The sequence below is a fragment of the Rhincodon typus genome, chromosome 34 (genome assembly GCF_021869965.1).
Source record: "Rhincodon typus isolate 14 chromosome 34, sRhiTyp1.1, whole genome shotgun sequence".
In the NCBI taxonomy this organism is placed as follows: domain Eukaryota; kingdom Metazoa; phylum Chordata; class Chondrichthyes; order Orectolobiformes; family Rhincodontidae; genus Rhincodon; species Rhincodon typus.
In genome coordinates, this window is record NC_063365.1 from 19,043,055 (window position 1) to 19,068,229 (window position 25,175).

At 44.8% G+C, this 25,175-nt stretch overlaps 1 protein-coding gene across 1 annotated transcript in view; it reads left to right on the forward strand.

Annotated features, from left to right (window-relative positions):
* LOC109918255 (PH and SEC7 domain-containing protein 1-like) overlaps positions 1 to 25,175 on the forward strand; it is a 163,179-nt gene that overhangs the window by 30,818 nt on the left and 107,186 nt on the right. The window contains exons 2-4 of the mRNA XM_048616198.1: positions 9,314 to 9,388; positions 14,007 to 14,078; positions 18,226 to 19,262. Of these exons, the coding sequence (XP_048472155.1) occupies positions 18,318 to 19,262 (945 nt within the window). The 5' untranslated portion in view covers positions 9,314 to 9,388; positions 14,007 to 14,078; positions 18,226 to 18,317. The remainder of the gene's footprint in view (positions 1 to 9,313; positions 9,389 to 14,006; positions 14,079 to 18,225; positions 19,263 to 25,175) is intronic.

The following is a 25,175-nucleotide window of genomic DNA, read 5'->3' on the forward strand; positions in this document are numbered from 1 at the left end:
CTTCTTTCCTTCTTTCCTTCTTTCCTTCTTTCCTTCTTTCCTTCTTTTCTCTCTTCTCTCTCGCTCTCGCTCTCTATCCAACCCAGTCCGTACTGACGTCCTCCCACCAGCTTTCTCCCCTGTTTGTTTTGGATGACAGCCGGTCACATCATCTACAAGTCTTTGACTGAAAGCTCCAATTATAAACAGCAGTGGACACTGGGATCCAGCAAACCCTGTGTGACCACTGCAGCGATCAGTGATTTCAGCTCCTGATGCTTTTGCCACCATCTTCCCCAAACTCCAGTCAGACACATTCTGGTTAAAGCAGGCGATTGCTTGGATTTGGATTCGAGATCTGTTGCCTACAAACATGTTCTGGGACTGGGTTGGGTAACGGTGGACTTAGAAAGAAGTTGCAGACCTGATAATGAAGGTGACTTTGTGCCAATAGAGTTTGGCTAGGCAAGGCTGCCAAGAGGCACGGAAAATAGGTGGGTTTTAGGAGCTGATGTTAACCTTGACCAATTTGAAGGATTGAACAGACCCGATGGGCTGCATGGACTCCTTCTGTTCCTATGTTCCAATCGGCTGGAACCTTAATTAGTCTGTCAGAGGAAAGAAGCAATGAAGTACGACAGAACATAAAAATGAGGATCAGCTCGGGCCATTCGGCCTGACTGTTAAACACGATTGAGGCTGATTTGCCCCGGTCTTGACTTCTGATTCATATCAGCTCAATTCAGTCAGTAGGTTGAAACAAGAACTTGCATTTATGTAGCCCCTCTCATTGACACAGGAGATCCAATACCAGTGGGTTGCTTTTGAAGTATAATCGTGCTGTTCATGTCAGTAAAGCAAGGCCCCTCAAACAATAATAAGTTGAATGACTGCTTGACTTATTTGATTTGATTGAAGAATGAATATTGTCGTGCAATATTCACCAGGAAAATGCCCTGCTCCTCTTCAAAAAGTAAATTCCGTTGCTGTCCTTTACAGCTGTATGAAGGGGCAGGCTTAATTCAAAGATTAAATAAAAACAAAATATTACAGATGCAGGAAATCTGAAACAAACACAGAATGCTGGAGGCTCTCAGCAGGTCTGGCAACATCTGTGGAGAGAGAACCTTCTGCAATTATCCAGAGTATTGGTGAGACCACATCGGGAATATTGTGTGCAGTTTTGAGTTCCTTACCTGAGGAAGGATGTTCTTGCCTTAGAGACTGCAGTGGAGATTTTCCAAATTGATTCTTGGGATGGCAGGACTAATGCAAAAGGAGAGACTGACCGGTTTGGATTGTGCTCAAAAGAATGAGTGGGTGGGGGAATCTCCTAAACCTATGAAATTCTAACAGGACTAGACCAGTCAGACGCAGGAAGGATGTTCCTGATGGTGGGGAATTCCAGAGCCAAGGATCATAGTTTAAGGATAAGGGCTAAACCTTTAGGACTGAGATGAGGAAAAATTTCTTTACCCAAAGAGTGGTGAGCCTGTGAAATTCCTAACGACAAAGTGGTTGACACCAAAACATTGTGTTTTCAAGAAAGAGGTAGGTATAGCTCTTGAGGCTAAAGAGATGAAGGGATATGGGAGGGGAGTGGGATTAGAGTATTAAGCTTGATGATCATATTGAATAGCAATGTGCGGTTGAATGGGTTACTCTAGCTCCTATCTTCTATGGTTCTAAGTTAATGTTTCAGTCCAGTATGACTCTTATTCAGAACTCTGAAATCAATTCAATAGGTCAGGTTACCAACCGAGTATCATAGACGTCTACATATGTGCTTTAAGCCCACCTGCCCTCAGTTGCATGTAGTCACATTGATGTACTGCATGTGTACCTTGGCACACTGCCTGGGATTGCAATACAAACGATGACCTGATTAAAAGAGACCATTTATTTACATTACTAAATATTTACTGTGTTCAATCTGTTTGGGCTTTAGATCCTCCGTACTTTTATCGGATTGTAGTTAAATGATTTTTGGCAGTGGAGTAGGATGGATTTTGCATAGACTCTGCACAAATGCAGTCAGGAGACAAATGTGTCTGCTCAAGTGTAGGTGATATAATTGAACAAAGTATCAGACTCGGTCTGGAAAATATGATTAAAAATTAGTTGAGCCTTGATGAAGGAAAAGTCAGAAACTGCAGGAAATACACTCTCCATCAGCAGATGGAGAGCCAGTGTTATTGCTTCAGGTCTCTGTCTTTTCCAACGCAGCTTACAGACCATGAAGTGCCTTTTTAAAATGTTGTGTATTCACTGTTGGAAAGGCAGCAAGCAATTTGTGCACAGGTCCCAAAAACAGCAATTTGACAATTGGCCAAATAATCCGTTTTGGGAATAAAAGCAGAAAATGCTGGAGAAACTTCAGACCTGACAGAATCTGTGGAGAGAGAAGCAGTTACTGTTTTAAATCCAGTGTGACTCTTCTTTGAAATTGAGTTTTTCCAGCACTTAGCTTCAAAGACAAGTCAGACTGGGACTCAATGTTATAGCTCTGTTTCTCTCTTAGGACACCTGCTGAATTTCTTCAGTATTTTGTGTCTTTGTTTCAGATTTCCAGCATCTGTGGTGTTTTGCTTTTAATCTTTTTGAAGAGTAAATATTCAGTTAGGACACTGGAAACATCTTGCCCGTTCTTCAGTGTAATGTGCTGGTAGTTTTTGCATCTGAATGAACCGATGCACTTCTGGTGTAGTAAAGCCATCTGGAGAACAACAGTGCAGCATTCCCCTCAGTACTGCATGGGAATTTCAACCTAGATACTGAAATCTCAAGAGCAGGACCTGAACCCACAATCTCCTGTCTTCAGAGGCAAGCCTGCCATCCACTGAGCCACAGCTGACAGCTCAAGGGATGTTTCAAAGAGAAATGGCAGGTTCTCTTGGTCTTGGCCCCTAGTTGGTACATTTCCTCAGTACTCGGCATTTCCAGGTTTTCGATGCAAGAGTATGTTTCTACTCAAACCCAACAAAATGCATTTAATGCCACCCTGACAAAATGAATCCTTGCAAAGCCAGTGAGATGCTCATTGTTTTCCAGCACTTGTTGTCCTTCTAGACTTTGGGTTGTTCTGACTCATGTGTATTATAAACATGATGAACAGTTTAGACCCTTGAAAGATGTATCATTACAGTCTCGGTGCTGATATTCATCGCCTGAAGGCGTCATGTGTTTATTTCTGCTGTATATTGCTTTATACCACTGTCTATCTCTGCTCTTTGTCTTGCAGCCACGTGCTCGCTGATGCAAGAGGCTCAGGAATTCGACTTGCTTTTGTGTTTTGCCCGTCTTTGTTCACAGCTCAGCCTTCTGAAAAAGGGTCTGGGCCCGAAACGTCAGCCTTCCTGCTCCTCTGATGCTGCTTGGCCTGCTGTGTTCATCCAGCTCTACACCTTATCTCAGTCTTCTCACATTCTTGGCTACAAAAAGTCAAAGTGCTACTTTGTTGAAGCCTTGGCGCATTGTGTGTGGAGCTGATTGTGTAGCTCAGAAAGGGTTACTCTAAGTTATGTAACTCTATGTCAAATGTGAACATAAAGGAGGGAGCTGCCATTTCATCACTGCCTGTGGTTGGTGTTTTAAAAGCAAGCGCTTCTAAGCGTTTACAGCTTGATACATATTGCCGTGTTTGCTGTGTCTGCTGCCAAGATTCACAAGTCGTCCCGTTTTCTGTGCTGAGGCGTGCACAACTTGCGGGAGATATTTTCTAATCAGCCTGTTTTGAGATGTTAATCACGCAGCAGGATCAGAACCAGTCTGACCAGAAATGCAGGAGGACAAGGTGCAGGGCTGGATGAACACAGCAGGCCAAGCAGCATCAGAAATGCAAACGCTCACCTCTCTATTTGATATTCATCTCTATTCTGGGATGAGGGAGTACACTGTAAAACTGCCAGGTAAAATAAAGCTGTTTCTTGTTATTATAGGTCACAGCCTCGCCACTGGTTCCTCAATTGGTTTGTTTGAGGAGCACAGTAGAGGAGGATGCTACTGCATCACCTGTCTAAAGCTTTGTTAATTTTGCATCTTGACATCTCCTGATACTGCACCTTGCTTTTATCTCTCTCTGTAAAATGTTTGTTTCGATGTGCTGCAGTTGGTGTCAGTAATTTCTCAGTTGGTGATACTTCACTTCAGCTCTGAATGCCATTGACTCTAAGTCCTTACTACGCTAGAAACTGTCAGTTCCAGTCCAAACTGGTCAGAGTCCCAACTTCCTCGACTCAATCTTGGCAAAATCAAAATGAATTTCTGTTACTCACCAAAACCTATAGTGCTGACTCCTCAGCTACCCAGAAATAAAACCGAGAACTGCAGGTGCTGAAAATCTGAGACAAGAACAGGAATAGCTGGAGACCCTTAGCAGGTCTGGCAGCATTTTCACGGAATGGAGTCCCTACAGTGTGTAAACAGGCCCTTCGGCCCAACAAGTCCACACCGACCCTCAGAGCATCCCATCCCATCCCCCTATAACCCACCGCATCTACACATCACTGAACACTATCGGGCAATTTAGCCCAGCCAATCCACCTAGCCTGCACATCTTTGGACTGTGGGAGGAAACCGGAGCACCCGGAGGAAACCCACGCAGACACAGGGAGAATGTGCAAACTCCACACAGGCAGCCGCCTGAGGGTGGAACCGAACCCAGGTCCCTGGTGCTGTGAGGCAGCAGTGCTAACCGCTGAACCACCGTGCTGCATCTGTGGGGAGAAAGCAGAGCTTACCTTTTTAGTAAGGCACACCAGGGCAGGACTTGTACAGTTAATGGTAGGGCCCTGGGGAGTGCTGCCGAACCTAGGGGTGCAGGTACATAGTTCCTTGAAAGTAGAATCACAGGGAGACAGGGTGGTAAAGAAGGCATTTGGCACACTTGCCTTCATTGGTCAGAACATTGAGTATAGGAGTTGGGACGTCATGTTGCAGCTGTTCAGGATATTGGTGAGGCCACTCTTAGAATACTGCATTCAATTCTGGTCACCCTTCTATAGGAAAGATGTTGTTAAACTTGAGACATTGCAGAAAATGTTTACAAGGATGTTGCCACTACTGGACGGTTTGAGTTATAGGGAGAGGCTGAATAGGCTGGGGCACTTTTCCCTGGAGCTTCAGAGGCTGAGGGGTGACTTGGAGGTGTATAAAATTGAGGGGCATGGATAGGGTGAATAGTCCATGTCTTTTTTCCTAGGGGTGGGAGAGTCCAAAGCTAGAGGGCAGAGGTTTGAGGTGAGACGAGAAAGATTTAGAGTCTTAGAAATGTGTTTTTTTTTAAAAAAAAACGACTGAGGGCCAACATTTCACACAGAGTGGTGTGTGTATGGAACGAACTGCCAGAAGATTGGTGGAGGCAGGTATAATTACAATACTTAAAATACGTCTAGATGGGTACGTGAATAGGAAGGGCTTAGAGGATATGGGCCAAATGCTGGCAAATGGGTCTAGGTCATGATCTTATGATCTTGCATTTGCCCTATTCCTCAATCCAGTAAAATCCCTTTCAAAACTCTTATCTTCAGAACCCTTCGTGGTCTTGTTCTGCCTTTCTCTCTGCACGCTAAGTCCAAGCTGAACCCCACATTTCTGATTACTCATGACTACCCTGGCAACTCTGTTCCACCCAGTGTCTGATTTTTGATACGCATATTCCCACTCTCTGCCAGAATTCCATCGACCCAGTTATGCTGTCAGTCAAAAACCTCCTTACACTGGCTGCTTTCTATCGCTTCAAACCCCTCCTGCCCACTGCCCCCCACCGCAGCCTTCCCTGGGTGAAGAACTCTGAGGTGTACGTACAATTAATGAGAGATTTTGGAAACTTGTGCTCCTGATGTAGTGGGAATTAGTCTAGGAAAGTGTACCAGGCTTTGCTTGCCGAGTTTAAGCGAGGGACTATAGCATTGGAATTTATAAGAATAGGGGACAGGGTGGATCTAATGGAAACATATAAAATTACGAAGGGAGTAAATAAGATAGAAGCACAGAGGTTGTTTGCACTAGCGGGTGAAACTAGAACAAGGGGGCATTGCCTCAAAATAAGGGGGGAGCTGATTTAGGACTGAGTTGAGGAGGAACTGGTTCACCCAAAGGGTTATGAATCTGTGGAATTCCTCACCCAGTGAAGCAGGCGAGGCTACCTCCTCGAATGGTTTCAGGGAAAAGAAATTTTTGAACAGTAAAGGAATCAAGGGTTATCGTGAGCGGGTAGGTACGTGGAGCTGAGTCCATGAAAAGCATGGTGCCTCAGTGCGTCAGGGACCCGGGTTTGATTCCACTGTTGGGAGGCTGTCTGTGCGGAGTTTGCACGTTCTCCCCGTGTCTGCGTGGGTTACCTCCGGGTGCTCTGGTTTCCTCCCACAGTCCAAAGATGTGTAGGTGTGGTGGATTGGTCATGGTAAATTGCCCCATAGTGTTCAGGGATTGTAGGCTCAGTGGATTAGCCATGGGAATTAGAGTTACAAGGATAGGGTTGGGAGGAGGGTGGGTGGGTCTGGGTGGGAGGCTCTTCGGAGGCGTGGTGTGGACTTGATGGGCCAAATTGGCCTGCTTTCACACAGTAGGGATTCTATTCTGTTCTAAGATCAGCCATGGCCTTATTGAATGGTGGATTGATGGGCCAGATGGCCTACTCCTGCTCCTATTTCTTATATTCTTGTGTTCTGGAAAGTGAGATTGTGAAAGGTTTCCTTAAGTGCCTGGTGTAATTTCTGACCTTATGACACAGTGCTGGAAAATTCTGGGATTGACCCTATGCTTGGGTCAGTAGTGGTGATATTCAATGTGCTGCGTCAGCAACTGCCGACAGTGTGCTCTAGTTATGGTTTAAGAATGCCCGATACTAACTGGGGAAAGATTAGGACACACAGATAAGAACACCTATGCTTTCTCCTTACCCTCCCCTACATTTGGTCACTATTGCCTTTGTCCTTAGTGGATAATGCTTGTTAATTGTTCATTTAATAAGTAACATGGGCAATTTGGTTGTGGTATATTTTAAAGTCCAGAGAGGTGTAGTAGCATGGCTGAGCAAGGGAGAAAGAAAGAACAGGTAGGGCTCTTGTCCTGTGACAGTGGTCATGTCCCTACTTCTGGGTCAGAAAGTCTGCGCTCAAGTTGGGGCGGCACAGTGGCTCAACGATTAGCACTGCTGCCTCACAGCGTCAGGTACCCCAGTTCAGGTCCATCCTCGGGCGACTGTCTGCGTGGAGTTTGTATGTTCTCCCTGTGTCTGTGTGGGTTTCCTCCCACAGTCCAAAGATGTGCGGGCTAGGGTGGATTGGCCATGCTAAATTGCCCGTAGTGTTCAGGGATGTACAGACTAGGTGGGTTAGCCATGGGAAATGCAGGGTTACAGGGATATGGTGGGTTTGGCTGGGGTGCTCTTTGGAGGGTCGCTACAAACACTATTTGCAAAATGGCCTCTTTTCACACTGTGGGGTTCTATGATTCTGTAAGTTCTTCCTACGACGTGTGTCACTTTTGTAGTGTGTCTATTACTAGGTATGTCATTTAATTGTCCCAAAAGGTTGATTAAAGATAACCAGTTTCCAGTTGGATGGTAAAAACCAAAAGAACTGCAGATGCTGTAAATCAGGAACAAAAACAAAGTTGCTGGAAAAGCTCAGCAGGTCTGGCAGCATCTGTGAAGGAGAAAACAGAGTTAACGTTTCAGGTCCGGTGACCCTTCCTCAGAACTCTGACCCGAAAAGTTAACTGTTTTCTCCTTCACAGATGCTGCCAGACATGCTGAGCTTTTCCAGCAACTTTGTTTTTGTTCCGGTTGGATGGTGTTGGGCTTTGGAGGGGAAACGTCCGTCTGTATTTACACTGTACAAGGTATTGTGAATAACCCCATGTAGAACACAGAGCAGCTTTTCTTTGTCCCTGTCCCACATGAATGTTTACCAGTGGCAGAGGTACAGTAATGATCCTCCTCCTCTCAGGTTTGTGCAAAGAGAGGATCGAGTCCAGAGTTTAAAAATATCCAACCGCGTGAGGTACCAGAGAGCTGACCAAAGTGGATGTCTGACTTAGGGAAAACTAGAGGTGAAAGGACACGATGGGACATGGCCTTTCGAGACAATGATACTTGCCTCTGATTTGACACGTTTACAGTTCCCCATCATACAGCCTCCACTTTTGTGGTTTCTTCCTGCGGCACACTTCGGGGTAATGTTGTCATCTTCTACATGAAGCTGTCTCGCAATGCTTTACTCCTCTAGAACCTACAGGAGTAACTTTAACTTTTTGTGGGAGAGATACCAGAACAGCTATAATTCACCCTGCCAGATCTCGTTCTCACTTGTCTCAAACTTAATTTGCGTCCAGGTCCTCACTGAATTCTTCACTGTGCTATATTTGGACAGAAAATGGAAGAGAAAGAGAGACTCTGGGCCAGAGGGTTGATGCTGGTCACAGCCTGTACAGAGGTGCTCAAAATCATGAAGGGTTCCGATAGAGTAACTATCGTTTGTTGATCACTTTGGTTGATAACTTTCCTGAGACCAGAGGACCCAGAATGAGAAAAGAAGCAGAGGTGACGTTGGGAAAACATGCAGTGTGTCGTAATCTGGAATATGCTGCTTGAGGGATGGTATATGTGGGTTCAGTGGTAACTTTTGAAAGGGGATTGGAAAAATACTCATTTGTAGGGTTTCTTTTTTGTTATTTGTTCATGGAAGGTGTGTGTTGCTGGGAAGGCTAGCATTTATTACATCCCTAATTGTCCTTGAACTGAGTGGTTTGTTCAGCCATTTCCGACGACAGTTAAGAGTCAATCACAGTGCTGTGGGTCTGGAGTCACACATGTAGGCCAAGGATGGCAGATTTCCATCGGACCATCGTAGGATTTCTATTGTGGTGGGAATCAAACCCATGTCCTCTGAACGTTAGCACTTGTGTGATGGCCTGAATGGCCTTCCACAGTGCTGCTTTATCTATGATTCTATACAGCACAGAAAGAGGCCTTTTGGCCCATCATGCTTGGGCCAGCACTCTAGAGGAGCTATCAATTTCAGCCCCTTCCTGCTGCACTTTCTTTAAAGAACTGCTATGTTTTGTTTCCTTTCTCAAATCTATATCGAATTTCCTTTTGTACAATTTATTATTGAATCTGCTTCCACTGCCCTTTCAGATCACAATCTGCAGCATTAAAAATCTCATTCCACAACTGCCCCACTTTGATTTGTTTGTAAATTATTATAAAACCATTTCCACTGGTTACTAGCCTACCTCTCAACGGAAACAGTTTCTCCCAGTCTGTTCTCTCAAAAGCCCTTCGTAGTACTTGAGTAATTGCTCATTCCTGTTTTATTAATGCTTACAGAGTGAAAGAATGCAGAAGGCTTTGTGATTCCTGTTGGATGAGGAGCTTTCACAAGGGAAATGGAGAGATTACAAGGTACGTGCTGCAGCAGAACTGGGTTAATGCCACATTTCTATTAGTGAGACATCCATAAATAACTTGCACGATGAGGCCCAGCCAAGTGTGTTCTCGAGTGGGTGTCTGCTTGTATTTCTCTCATTGATTGAAAACCTACCCCCATTACTCTCCTCCATCTCTTGTTCGTCTGCCAGAACAGACTCCGAAGCTGCTCAGCTGTTTATTGTTGTGCGTGAAAGGGAAGAGAAGGAACAAGCTTCTTTTTTCATTCACTTGAAACATTTAGGTAACTTTTTTTAAAGAATGAGACCCTTTGATTTGTCACGACAGTGACTTGTGTTTTCACTGGCTGATTTGAGAATCTGAGAACTTGCTTGTTCTGTTCTACTCTCCCTCAAGTGATGAGAGACTAAACTGATGAGATCTTTGGTTTCCATTAGTGAGCATGGCTCATGATTTACCATGACTGACCTCCTAGTCCTTCTCAAAGGACCTGTGTGACATAAATATCTGACAGCAGTAAAACAGAACTAAGAATACACTGTGCTCCTGCCACATCACTGAGGCAGAGAAGGCCAAATTTTTCCAGTTTCGTGATCTGAGTGCAAATTGTGCCTGAGATAATGCATGTTTGAGGAGTGTTTTCCACTTCCCTCAGGCTTCACTGCAAATCCATTGTCATGTTGATAACCACAAAATAGGACAGGTTCTTCATCAGTAAGGGAATCAAGGTTCACTAGGAGAAGGCAGGAGAATGGGGTTGAGAAACATATCCGCCATGGTCGAATAGCAGAGCAGACTTCATGGGCTGAAAGGCCTAATTCTGCTCCTGTGTTTTATGATCTTAAATCTGCCATGAATCAATGCAATTGGGTAATGTCTTTTTAAAATATAATGGGAGGGGGGGAAATTGTTTTGACTATTTCTTGATGCATTTAAGAGTGAAGTTGGTGGAGTTTAATTGATTAAAGCTGAATATGGGTGTATCACAAAATTAGGTATTTTACATTGTAGCATCAATCCACCAGCTGCAAGTAGCCCTATTTTAAACTACTTGAAAATACTTTTTAAAACATTTTAAAAATTCTTTCGCAGGATGAGTGTTGCGGGCTAGGCTGGATTATTTTTCCAGCCAATGAGATGATGTTGGTGAACTGCAGCATCTACAGTGGTGTGGGTACATCTACAGGAGGGAGTTCCAGGATTTTGACCCAGTGACCCTTGAAGAAACTACACTGCATACTTGAATAATTTCCCCTTAGACTGAGGGCACAAGTTTTCACTTTCTCAGTAAATTTAAAACAAATCACATGCAAAAGCATTTAATTAATTCCTTGCTCACAAGGAATTGATTTTAACAGTCTCCTTTACAGCTTTTGCTCACTTGGATTGTAGCTCATTTGACCTGTCTTTGGATTTTAATAATTCCTTTGAAGCTGATATCTGTTGAGATGTATTTTCACATGGGCCACAACTATTATACAAAAGATAAAATAACCCATTTGAATTTAGCTGAAGTGAAAAATCTTTAGTTTTAAATCAAAGAGGAGTATCAATCGTTAGCCTAGAGTCTACCTTATTTAAGACTCTTATTCAACAATAGCTTGCTTAGTAACCAAAAGGAGCCCATCACTTTTTGGTGTAAATGCTTGGAGTGTGTATGTGAAATTGTTGCCACATGTACCCAACTGTTAGTCAAAACGTTCAAGAAATTGCCTGCACACCTTGGCATCATTTCCAAATAATTGTTGGTGGGATAAAACTTCCTGTTGGGAGTAAAAATAATCCCTCAGAGGTGGGCTCCATTAGAGTAGTTTAGACTCGCCTTCAGCATTTTCTGTTAGTGTGTGTGTGTGTGTGTGTGTGTGTGTGTGTGCGCATGCGCATATCCATGTCCATGTCCATATGCGTTATCTTAATCAGCATTTAGTTAGCTACACTTCAGTCCTTGCAATTACAATAGTTATCTCTAGTTGTTTTACAGCATGTTCTGCTGAGACTGCCAAACTGAGTGTTTGATAAATGTTGCATTCTGTACAAGTCAGGCAATTAGACAAATCACAGAAAGGCCCGAAAATTGTCTTGAGCACATTATCTATCCTGATGCCCCAGAGCAGAACCGTGAGAGGGTTTGGAGGATTCTATCTATCTTTTGTAATGTGAAAGCAGACCATTTGGCCCATTGAGTCCACACTGACCCTCTGAACAGCATCCCACCCAGACCTGCTGACTCCCCCCTACCCTATCCCTGTTAACCTCCATTTCCCATGGCCAATCCACCTAACCTGCATATTTTAGGATTCAGTACAACAATTCTAATATCGTACAGATAATTATAAATACTATCAACATACATCTCCTCTTCAGACTGCCTTATTGCAGTAGGACAGCTCAATGATCTTAGAACAGTCTCGCTTGCCATTCCAGATGAAGATGGTCAGGACACATTTTGAGGTATGGGTGCCGTACTTTCCGATAATTGGCCTTGGAGACATGCAGTTTTAATTGATCAGATTGTGCCTGCATGCCAAAGGTTAAACTTGAAAGGCTTCAGAAAAGATTTACAAGGATGTTGCCAGGTTTGGAGGGTTTGAGCTGCAGGGAGAGGCTGAATAGGCTGGGGCTATTTTCCCTGGAGCATCGTAGGCTAAGGGGTGACCTTTATAGAGGTTTATAAAATCAAGAGGGGCATGGATAGGGTGAATAGCCAAGGTCTTCTCCCCAGGTTAGGAGAGTTCAAAACTAGATGGCATAGGTTTAGGATGAGGGGGAAAGACTTAAAAGGGACCTAAGGGGGCAACTTTCTCATGCAGACGGTAATGTGTGTATGGAATGAGCTGCCAGAGGAAGTGGTGGAGTCTGGTACAATTACAACATTTAAAAGGTATCTGGATGGGGACATGAATAGAAAGGGTTTAGAGTGATTTGGGCCAAATGTTGGCAAATGAGACTAGTTTAATGTAGAATATCTGGTTGGCATGGATGAGTTGGACCAAGGGTTTATTTCCATGCTGTACCTCTCTATGACTTTACAAGGAGAGATTATCCAGACTAGGATTGCATTCCCTGGAATTTAGTAGGTTATCAGGTTATTGATCAATGCTTTCAAAATATTAAAAGGAACAAATAAGGTAGATGAAGGGAAATTATTTTGACCATTGGAAGAACCTAAGACAGGGAAAAGGTGGGATGGGTGTAAGGGGGAGCTAGTGGCTTGGTGGACAGTCTGAAAATTAGAGCTAGAATTTTCAGGAGGGGAAGCAGGAAGCACCTTTACACAGAAAGAGTGGTGGAATTTTGGAATGCTGTAGTGGAAATGCCAATTAATGCGAGATTAATTGATCATGTGAAATTTGAGATCAATGAATATTTGTTACCTAATGATATTAAGGCCAGAGTTGGTAGATAGAGTTAGATCTTAGACCAGCCATGACCTTTTGAATGATTGAATAGGTGCAAGGAGCTCAACTACTGCTTCCTTTTCCCATGTTCAGAAATGGCATTAACATTTCGGCTGCTACTGCAGAGAACATGTTTCTTGCTTCAGTTTCCTCTGTCTGAGGGTTCTGCTTTATGATTGCTTCACCCAGTATCCTTCTCTAAGCTCAGATAGTGAGCATTGACAACTAATTAACCTTCACTAGTTGCTCTGGCCATTACTTACTCCAGGCACGTAACACATGTAAGCATACAAAGCTAATCACAACCTTTTAATTAAAATATTCATGGGATGAGGACATCTCTGGCTGAGTCAGCCTTTATTGCCCATCCCTAATTGCCCATAAGACAGTTAAAAGACAATGTTGCTGTGGGTGTGGAGTTACGTGTAGGCCAGACCAAGTAAGGATCGCAGTTTCCTTCCCTAAAGGACATTCGTGAGCCAGATGGGTTTCCTCCGACAATTGACAATGGATTCATGGTCATCATTAGACTCTTAATTCCAGACATTTTTTCGAAATAGTGAATTCAAATTCCACTATCCACCATAGCAGGATTCCAACCTGGGTCTCCAGAACATAACCTGGGTCTTTGGATTAACAGCGATAACTCCATTAGGCTGTTGCCTCCCCAACTTCCCATCAAGGAAAAGCCATGAGGTAATGACCTTCATTGAGCTCCCTATGAAGATCTGTATTGCCATTGCCTTCAATGTTGAATGCCACACTTGGTGGTACATCTACCTACTGTTGCCAGTTTAGCCTCCTGGTTAGCACGGGATGTACGGGAGCATTGAGAGCAAGGAATACTCAGTAATTGCATTTTGTGACTTTCTCTGTTTCAGGCCTTGATTTGTGTGCTGTATTAATGGGTTGGTCGATGTCACGAAGCCTCCATTCTTTGCTGCACACTGTCTGTCTGACTTTGTGTGTCTTTGTCCCGCTCATGGTTAATCCCAGCTGATGTCCTGTTATGTGATTTGAGGGTATTAATCAGGATTAAATCCACTTCAATCACAATACATTCTCATGGATGCAATGTAAACAGTTGCAGGGATGGGGGAGGGGAGACGGTCTCAGCTGTTTTCCCTATAATCCTTGGACTGTGAGAGCTGTGTCACAGCAGTTTGAGATGTTTGTCTGAGAGGTCCAGTTGGAATTTTGCGATTCACTTTTTAAACAAGTTTTTTTTTTTTCAGATTGCATGACGATGTGCTGACACAGGATCTGGAGATTTCCTGGGACACCATGTTAAAATCAACTCCGAAATAGTAGGAACTGCCAATGCTGGGGAATCTGAGATAACAAGGTGTAGAGCTGGATGAACACAGCAGGCCGAGGAGCAGGAAAGCTGACGTTTCTTCAGAAATGGGGGAGGGGAAGGGGATTCTGAAATAGAGAGCGAGGGGGAGGCGAATGGAAGATGGATAAAGGAGCAGGTAGGTGGAGAGGAGACGGACAGGTCAAGGAGGCAGGGATGGAGCCAGTAAAGGTGAGTGTAGGTGAGGCGTTAGGATGGGGGTTGGTCAGTCAAGGGAAGACGGACAGGTCAAGGAGGCGGGAATGATGCTGGTAGGTAGGAGGTGGGGTTGGGGGTTGGTCAGTGAGGTGGGAGAAGCAGATAGGTGGGAGAAAAGACGGACAGGTTAGGGAGGTGGGGACGAGCTGGGCTGGTTTTGGGATGAGCTCAGGGGTGGGGAGATTTTGAAGCTTGTGAAGTCCATGTTTGAGGCAATTGGGCTGCAGGGTTACCAAGCGAAATATGAGGTGCTGTTCCTGCAACCTTCGGGTGGCATCGTTGTGGCACTGCAGGAGGCGCAGGATGGAGGAGACCGCTTTGTGGAACACCTATGCTCAGTTCGTGACAAATGACTGCATCTCCCAGTCGCTAACCACTTAAACTCCCCCTCCCACTCCTTGGACGACATGTCCATCCTGGGCCACCTCCAGTGAAATAGTTTTTGATTTAGAGCCTCTGATATACGTTGATCTATAGCAGTAAATGTATTCCCAGCAAGATCCCACAAATGGAAGAGACAAATTAGGATTGGGAAAGATGGAACTGAAATGAGGTCAGAATTGGCCCAAGCGACTGTAACCCAGAATTCTTGCACTTCACCCAATGACGATTCCCAGTCACCAGAGCAGCAGAGACTGGAGTAGGACTTTGGAGCTTGGAACTTTGGAACTGTGTAGAATCCTTGGTTATAGCAGACTCCGTGGGAACTGCCTGGGAAATTGAATTATCTGATGAACAATTCCCCTGTGTCTGGAACGTTCTGAAAGAATCCATTAAAGTTGGAGAATTCAGAGGGTTCTGACTCACTTCATACTTGGCTGGGAAAAGTTAGCAGATTAAAACCTACTCTAATTCCTGCATAACTATTGACCCCATCGGCCCAGGACCCCTGACACCCAGCCACTCCGACTGTACCTTCTCTCTAAGCCTACCACTGTCTTACCCAAACCACTTGTCAACCTGACTCCCATCATCCCCTTCGCCAACTGTCAGACCCATCACCCACATCCTTCCTGACGATTGCCTGTCCCCTGACTTACCCTAAACTCTCGTTCACAAACCTGGCACCCTAGCCACTTGACACCCTAGCCCATCTCTCACCCACTTGGCATTTTACTGAACAAATTGGCATGGTTTCAATGAAGATTTCCTTTGTTGTTGGATTTGTGGATTTGTCTAGGAGGGAGCTCCCTGTTCAATGATCTCCAGCCGAGAACATCTAAAGGCACCAAAACAAATTCTGAGGAAGGGTCACCAGACCTGAAACGTTAACTCTGATTTCTCTTCACTGGTGCTGCCTGACCCGCTGAGCTTTTCCAGCAACTTCTGTTTTTGTTCCTGATTTACAGCATCCGCAGTTCTTTTGGTTTTTAATACTGCAAGGTAAATGGGTAAATTTTAATCCTGCCAGGTTTAGAAAGATTGTTTCTGACCTTGACTGGCCCAGATTTTTCAATGTGTTTTCAACACTGAATGCTTTGATACTGACCTAGTGAACCATACTACAATCTTCTGTCATAAATAATTATTCACTAAGGAATTTTTGAAAGCAGACTCTTTTTGTTGCATGTATTTCAGGAACATTTTGAAGTATAGACTTTTGTTCCGTTGTCTCATGGAGCTCCATTGATTTTATTTAGACTGAGTGTTGGAGCAGCATTGGTTTAGTATATTTCAATAAAAACCGAAAGAACTGCGGACGCTGTAAATCAGGAACGAAAACAAAGTTGCTGGAAAAGCTCAGCAGGTCTGGCAGCATTTGTGAAGAAAAAAATCAGAGTTAATGTTTTGGGTCTGATGATTTTATAAACCACATTTTGTAAACCACAGATGCTGCCAGACTTGCTGAGCTTTTCCAGCAATTTCTGTTTTTGTTAGTATATCTTAAGTTGCTTTAGAACAATTGTAAATGAGGACATAGATTTCCATTATCTTTAATAAATTTGGAAACCTGTTCAATTAGTTACAAATCAGAGGCATGCCACCTTGTGATACTTCACTACCTTTGTACATTTACAAGCAAACATACGAACCTTTGAGTATAGGAGTTGGGACGTCATGTTGAGCTTGTACAGGATGTTGGTGAGGCCTCTTCTGGAGTATTGTATGCGGTTCAGGTCACCCTGCTATAGGAAGGGTATTATTAAACCGGGGAACGTTCAGAAAAGATTTACCAGGATGCTTCTGGGAATGGAGAGTTTGAGATATAAAAATGGACTGGAACTTTTTTCACTGGAGTGTAGGAGGTTGAGGAGTGATCTTAGAGTTTTGTAAAACCGTGAGGGGCAAAGATGAGGTGAATGTCAAAGGTCTTTTCCCTAAGGTGGGGGAATTCAAAACTAGGGGGCATATTTTTAATGTGAGAAGAGAAAGATTTAAAAAGGACACGAGGGGCAACGTTCTTACACAGTAGTTCATGTGTGGAATGAACTTCTAGCAAATGTGATGGGTACAAGTACAGTTTAAATGCTTAAAAGACATTTGGATAAGTACATGAATCGGAAAGGTTTGGAGGGATATGAGCCAGGAGCAGGCAGGTGGGACTAGTTTAGTTTGGGATTGTTTTTGGCATTGAATGATCTGTTCCCGTGCTGTTGACTCGATGACTCAGAAGTAGAAGTAGCCCATTCAGCCTTTTGAGTCTTCTTCACAATTCAATAAAATCGTGGCTGATCAGTGCGTTCAATTCCACATTCCCATCTACCCCGATGAGGTTAGTTTCTTGTCAGGTAAGAGAATGGATCTACCCAACCTTCAAAATGTTCAATGACTCCACTTCCACCACCACCTGAGGCAAAGAGTGTTCCAAATTCACGTAATCCACTAAGAGGAAAAAAAAAAATCTCCTCAACCCTGTCAAAATACAGCGACCCCTAATTTTAAAACACTAACCCCTGGTTCTGGGCTGAGCCACGAGAGAATCCTTTCTACATCCACCTTGTCCAGATCATTCAGGGTCTTTTGTACTTCAACAAACCACCCCTCACTCTTCTAAACTCCAGCATAAACAAACCCAGCCTGTCCACCATCTCCTCGTCCTCTACATCCCAACTATCAATCTCATCTTCAACACATTTCACATCCCTCCCTTAAACAAGGAGACCAAAGATGCATACAGTATTGGAGATGTGGTCTCACCAATGCCTTGTATAACTGATATAATTGATATGGGTTGTGACTGCATGTACATTTCGAATTAGGATGGTGGTAATATCACAGGAGTAGTAACCCATGGTAATGCTCTGGGAGTATGGGTTCAAATCCAACCATGGCAGCTGGTGGAATTTAAATTCAACTAATAAATCTGGATAAATCTCGTCTCCATTATGGTGACTGCGACAACCATCGTTGATTATTATGAAAGGCCCATTACCTTAGAGCAGAGAAATCTGCCATTCTTACTTGGTGTGGCCTACATGTAACTCTAGACAGGAATGGAGTTGACTCTTAACTGCCTTCTGAAATTTCCCAGAGATTGGCAATAAACCCTGACCTTAGCAGCAATGCCCATGTCCCAAGAAAGAATAGTCAAAAAGTTGTGTATATTTGGAGAGAAAGCAAAGTTAACATTTTTGGGTCCAGTGACCCTTCTTCAGAGTTCTGGATCCAAAATGTTAACTCTGCTTTCTGTCTCCACAGATGCTGCCAGACCTGCTGAGTTTCTCTAGCTGTTTCTGTTTCTGATTTGCAGCATGTACTGTTTGTTGTTTGTTTTTTGAGTTGTGTAGAGGTATTTGCTTCCTTGTGTGTAAATTGAGCTTCTCAATTGGACTTAATAGGGTTACAGAGTTCAACCTCCCTGTATATCCTTTGGCTTGGGGTCAGTGTTATATTTGGGTTCCATGCTGATTAATAGGTTGACAGTATTCATCAGTAATGTCTTTCTTGGATTTTCCTAGATTGGAGAATTGGATCTCAGCGTGGGAAGGTGATTGCAGTGCCTGTTCTCCCTGCTTCCTGTTAGTTGGCGATTGGTGTAGCTTCATGCCAAATGGCGCAGGATACCAAAGTGATGACCTTCTACATGGAGTTGAGAACGGATGCTCGTGGGCGTTGTGCCATCACACCTCCAGGATCAGCATGCCATGACGAGCTGAACACTGCACAACCTGATGCCAATGCCCAATCGCCATGCTTGCTTTCGCCCATAATGCCATCCTATACGCAGCGGCGCAGTTTGCTGCCAGATACGAAGATGGATTTCCTGGGCTTTCCTGGTTGTAAGAAGGGCACAGCCTCACTCGTTCGCACACAGTCGGAGACCAATCCTTTTCGGGAATTTGCCCCAACCAGTCCCGGGAGGTCTACTGCCCCGACCTCTCCGGTATGCATCAGGACTCAGCCGTTCTGCCCAGTTAACTTGGAGAATACAATGAGAGAGCTGGGTGGTGACACCAGAGGTAGAAGCTCAGTAGTTACATTCAGCTATATTGAAAAGGCCAGAGTTAAAACTGTTGTGAACCCCTTCAATGTGTCTGTGCTTCCTCAGGGAGTGAAGCTGACTTCCATAGGCCAGGAACCCTCTACTGGGTGGAAAAGCCCCCAGACTGCCCACAGAGTCTCTCAACGGATAGTATCAAAGCCAGCTCAGATGGAGAATTTTGACATGTGTGTGAGCACAGTGTCTGTGAGAAGCTGCAGTGAGCCATCGAATGGCCTCCTTTCCACTCGGAGCTTGCTTTCATCGGTTGGGAGTGTGACCCGACGGTATTCTGATGCTGCGGCTCATAGTCCATGTCCTGGGGGGAAACGACTACAGTCTGGGAATGAACTGTGTCAAGGGTATGCTTCAAAGCAAATCCGTACCAAGACTCTGGATTGGGGAACAAATCTAATGACTGTGACTACCCCCAATAAAACATTGAGTAACCACAGCATTGCTGCCGTTCCAAGTGTGAAATCCCAAGAAATCCCAAACAGTCCAGGCCTCAGACAGGTACGTCCTGCCGAATGAATGGATGAATTTGTTTTATTGCTAAAGTGTTCCTCCGATCTGTCTGGAGAATAGGAAGTGCTACACCTGCCCCTACTCCTCCCCCCTCACCTCGATTCAAGGCACCAAATAAACCTTCCATATCAGACCTGCACAACAGTCAGTGTGGTATACTGCATCAGCTGCTCCCGATGTGGCCTCCTCTACGTCGGTGAGACCAAGCGGAGGCTCAGAGACCGCTTTGTCAAGCACCTATGCTCCGTTTGTGACAAACGACAACCCCTTCCAGTCCCGAACCATTTCACCTCTTTCTCCCCTCCCCTCCCAAACTCCCTGGGTGACATGTCCATCCTGGGCCGCCTCCAGTGCCACAATGACACCACATGGAAACTGGAAGAGCAGCACCTCATATTCCGCCTCGTGAGCCTACAGCCCAATGGCCTAAACGTGGATTTTACCAGTTTCAAAATCTCCCCAACCCCGGCCTCATCCCATGTCCAACCCTCCCTCTCATCCCCGCCTCCTTGATTTAACACAACCTGTCCATCTTCTCTCCCACCTATCCACCCCACCCATCCCACTGACCACTCCCTACCTGCACTCACCTATCACCATCCCACCTACCTTCCCCATCCACACCCCTCTTCTATTTACTTCAGAGCTCCCTTCCCCCTCCCCATTTTCTGAAGAAGGGTCCCGACCCGAAATGTCAACTTTCCTGCTCCTCTGAAGCTGCCTGGCCTGCTGTGTCCCTCCAGCTCCACGCTGTGTTAACTCTGACTCCAGCATCTGCAGTTCTTATTATCTCTCAAATTGAATAATCTTTATTGTAAACAGGGTAATAGCAGTGCAGCTTTGAGGCCCCAGAAATGGGTAATTATCAGAGGCTGGATGGTCGACTCCATTTCCCTCACTTTGCAGAAGCAGCTGTCTTGATGCAGTATGATGTTGTGAAGGAGCAGAGTTCACCCTTTTGCTGTAAACAGCAGCTACAGCAAACTATAAATTACTGTAAGACATGCAAATGTGAAACTTGTTCCATGATCACAGTCAATTCAGAACGAAAATGAATTGAAACGTGCACTATCCAGCTGGGAGTGTAGTGCTGACCCACTGGAGCCATTGGATGGGAATTTAAACCATTCTGTGGTTATTTATTTCCCCTGACACTGATGTTTCACCACCACTGAGCTCCCATCAATTAACAAAGTGCTCCAAACATTTGCTTTCCCACGTTATAGCAGGTTGTTCACCAATCTGTTTCCCAGCCCACTCCATGTCAACTTGTGGCCCCGTTAATGACCCATACGCAGTGAGACCTCCATCTGTCTTTATGACATTGCTTGTCAGGCCAGCTTCCACTCCTTGTGCCTGTTGTTCACTCTCTATCGGACAATTCCAGTTCACTGTAGGATGACCTCCATTGTCCATCAAATTTCAGCCTAAACGAAACATCACTGCCCATATTGTACTCACCAGGTCCTCCATTCTCCTCATTCGGCATTGATCCCAACTTAAAATGGCTACCGTCATGTTTACATTTAAATATGTAAATTCCTTCAACCCTTAGCTATATCCTATTCTATCTAATGTCTCTGGGCTACAGCTCAACAATCTCCCCTGTTCCCCTATTCCCTGTGTGGTCATCCCAATTGTCCATTGTTCATGGCCACACGGTCAGCCATCAGGTCAGCACCTGCCCTTGACCATGTCCCTTCATCTTACTCCTGCTGTTTTTTTTTTTTTAAGATCTTCCTTTAAAACTAGCCCAGTGACATTACTATCACCTCGCCTAGTCTGTATTAATATATGGGTTTCTCAGATTTTTACTCACATTGAACAAATGAACCCAGTCTCTCGTATGCCAATTGGCTCAGTGGTTAGCACTGTTGCCTCACAGCGCCAGCGACCCAGGTTCGATTCCACCCTCTGGCAACTGTGCAGAGTTTGTACATTCTCCCTGTGTCTGCGTGGGTTTCCTCCCACAGTCCAAAGGTGTGCAGATTAGGTGGATTGGCCATGCTAAATTGCCCCTAGTGTTCAGGGATGTGTAGATTTGGTGGGTTATAGGGGGATGGGTCTGGGTGGAAAGCTCTGAGGGTCGGTGTGAACTTGTTGGGCTGAAGGGCCTGTTTCCACACTGGGGATTCTATGAATTGGTTGTTATGGTCATTCTACCAGAAGATGTAGGAGCAAAGTTAGGCCATTCAGGTCATCGAGACTGCTTTGCCATTTGAACATGGCTGACACACTTTTCAACACCATTCTCCTGCCTTTCCCTATAATCCTTAAACCTCTTACCAATCAAGAACTTATCTATCTCTGTCTTAAAGACACTCATTGATTTGGCCTTCTGCGGCAATGATTTCCACAGAGTCACCACCCTGTGGCTGAAGAAATTCCTCCTCAGCTCATTCTAAAGTGTCATCCCTTCACTCTGAGGCTGAGCCCTCAGGTCCTAGTCTCTCCTACTAGTGCAAACATCTGCATGTCCACTCTGTCCAGACCTCTCCGTATTCTGTAAGTTACAATCTGATTTTCCCCCCCTCATCCTTCTAAACTCCAATTACAGACCTAGAGCCATCAACCGCTTGTCCTGGAGAAACCCAATTGCCATCTTTAGAGTGAAACTTTTCCTAATTTTCTCCTTCTGTGTGATGGATGATGGAAGAGATGTTGTTATACCAATATTGTTCTCCACACTTTTTCCTCTCTGTGGCTATGTTGCTAGATCTGCTCTGACTCTTTCTCTATTCACCACCTCGAGTTGAATCTTTAGAAAATCTTCCTCAATCCCCTCAGAATTTGAGGGAACTGAGGGATATGGCTGAAAAATGGATTTAAGGTGGAAGGTCATCCATTATCTTGATGAATGGTGCAGCATTCTGAAAGGGCTGAACCTTCCTCTGCATTCCCCAACTACTTACAACTTAGAATGGTCTCAAACGTTCATAAAATTCTAGCTGCCCTGTTTCATAGCATCGTTGAACCCCCTACACTGCTAAAATAAGCCATTTGGCCCATTGACTTTGCACCATCCCACCTAGATCCAGCTCCACACCCTATCCCTGTAACCCTGCATTTCCCATGGCTAACCCACCTATCCTGCATATCCCTGGATACTATGGCCAATTTAGCATGGCCAATTCTCCCTTAACCTGCACATTCTTGGACTGTGGGAGGAAACTGGAGCACCTGGCAGACACAGGGAGAATGTGCAAACTCCACACAGACACCAGTCATGTCAGGCTGGATTCGAAGCTGGATCCCTGCTGTTGTGAGCCAGCAGTGCTATCCACTGTGCCAAGCTGAATTGTTTGAGAATCCCAAGAGATCTGGGAGCCAGTGCCAGCTGTATAATGGTCACTGACTAGGCTAAGTGCACAGGCCATGCAGACTGGGAAGGTCAGGGCTCGGTCCTCTGAATATGCCTCACATATTAGACTAGGCAAGCCCTGTGTGAATAGACTCACTTCATACTCTCCAGGGAGAGCAAGCTGAACGATTGCGCATTCACATATGGCTAGCTTTAATGTGGGGAGATGGTGGTGGAGTGGTAATGTAACTGGGACAGTAATCCCGAGAGCCAGTCTATTACTCTGGGAATGTCTCATCAGGGTGAAAATGAAATTATCATTTATTGTTGTAAAAGTCTATCTGCTTCAGTAATGTCCCTTCCAGAAAAGAGTCAGTTGTCCTTTCACCTGTCCGTCCTACAAGTCACTCCACAGCAATTTCTGAAATGGTCTAGCAAGCCGCTCTGTTTGAGGACCATTAGGGTTGGGAAATAAATCATGATTTTGCCAGTGATGCCCAGATCTCCTGAAAGAAGAAATAAAGCAAGAAAAGGCGCACAGTATACTGGCAGCATTGTCTCTACGTGTGCTTAATAACATACCAGCACCAGTCGAATATGTTCCCTGTATCATGGTATATTGTCCAAAACTTTTTGATAATTCTGCAATGAATATCTCCACGTTGTTGTGATCTGAAAATGTAACACGAGAGAGTTTAGTAATTGCCGTCCTATGGATTGCTGCACCTGTCATTCGGATTGCTGCACCTGTCATTCGGATTGCTGCACCTGTCATTCGGATTGCTGCAAATGGGTGAAGCTCTATTGATACAATGGGAGCTGATCTATTTGAGGCACTAAATATGATTAAAGGACTCGGCAGCGTAGAGAGAAACACTTTCTTCTGGTGGGGAGAAGAGGTGTCGAATGTTAATCTTAGACAGAAACATTCATGCATAGTGCCAGGAAGCACTTCTTCACACAAAGGGCATTGGAAATCTGAGCACCCCAGCCCTGAGAGAGTGACTTGTTGAGGCCGAGTGCCAATCGAAAGTTTCCAAAATGAGATCGATGCAATTCCCTGAGCCAGGGAGATGAAGAGATCTGGAACCAAGGTGGGGATAAGGTGCTCGATTGGCAATGAGCGGGAGGGCAGAATAAACTTGAATGAAGGGACTGAAGGGCCTGTCCTTGTTCTGTTGGCTTCTCGAGAGGGACAGTGAAGGCAGCAAATCAGACCTGGCTGTTCACAAATTCCAAGCACCTGGAGGCAGTGAGAACCCCCACCCCCCAACTCAGCAACTGGGAAATTTACAAGAAGACTAGTGTAAGAACATGTCAAAAATTTCTTTCTACCGACTTCCCTGGAGAGGAAAACCATGCTCCGGGTTTGGGGTGGTAGTGTTTTTGGTGGTTGATGTGGGGGTGGGGGGGAGCGGTGGGGGGCACGATACAGGGTGCGTTGGGGGTACGGGGTTTGTACCCAACTCCAACCCCTCTGATGGATGGGTTAGAGGGAACTCTTAAAAAGTGTCTCCAAACAAGATTGCTTCAGTTTCTTTCTTGTCCTTTCTTTATGTCTTGTTTTTGGGTTTGCTGACACAACAGTCTTTAAATTCGAGTCATACACAATGGGAACAGACTTTTCGGTCCAACCAGTCCATGCTGACCATAATCCCTAACTAAACTAGTCCCATCTGCTTGCTCCTGGCCCATATCCTTCCAAACATTTCCTACTCGTGCACTTATCTAAATGTCTTTTAAATGTTGTAACTTTACCTGAATCCACCACTTCCTCTGGAAGTTCATTCCACACAAACCACTCCCTGCATAAAACAAAAGCCCCTCATTACTCATTCTATCTTTCTCCCCTCACCTTAGAAAATGTGCCCCCTAGTTTTGAACTCCCCCACCCTAGGGGAAAGACACCTGCATTCACCTTGTCTACCCCTTGTAATTTTCTAAACCTCTATAAGGTCACCTCTCGACCACCTATCCTCCAATGAAAAAAATCTCAGTCGATCCAGCCTCTCCTTTATAACTCAAGCTCTCCAGACTCGGTAACATCATAGTAAATCTGTTCTGAACTCTCTCCAGTTTAATAAATTGAAACCTTGTCTGTCTCTTCCAGCGATACACTGGCCCATTTTCAAGATCGCTGGAGACTAATTCTAAGGAAAAAACAGTCAGGAAAAAAAGCTCTTGCAATTAGTGCCAGCCAAGATTGATGAGCCTGGCATTCAATGTATTGCTGTTCATGGGATCCTATGGTCTGCAAGATAGCTGTAACAGTTCTCTTCACGTGGCAAACCATGCATTGGATGCATAAAGCCACGCATTGGATGTGAAATTTCCTGAAAGGTTTATGAGATGTTTCTGGGATATCTGAGGAATGTCTGAAAGTCCGAAAGAACATGGCTCCGAGTGGAGGTCCAGCAGTGTTCTATCTTGGTGTTGGTGTGTGTGTGGTGTATATTTGATAGGCTTCGTGTTCCTTGGAACAATGCAGAGGTATCACTCCTTTCCAGATGTGCAGAAATTTTATTCAGTTTTATGCAATGCCTCCAAAATCGCTCCATCATTCTTCAGCTCTCACTTCAAGTGGTTTGTGTGCTGTCTCT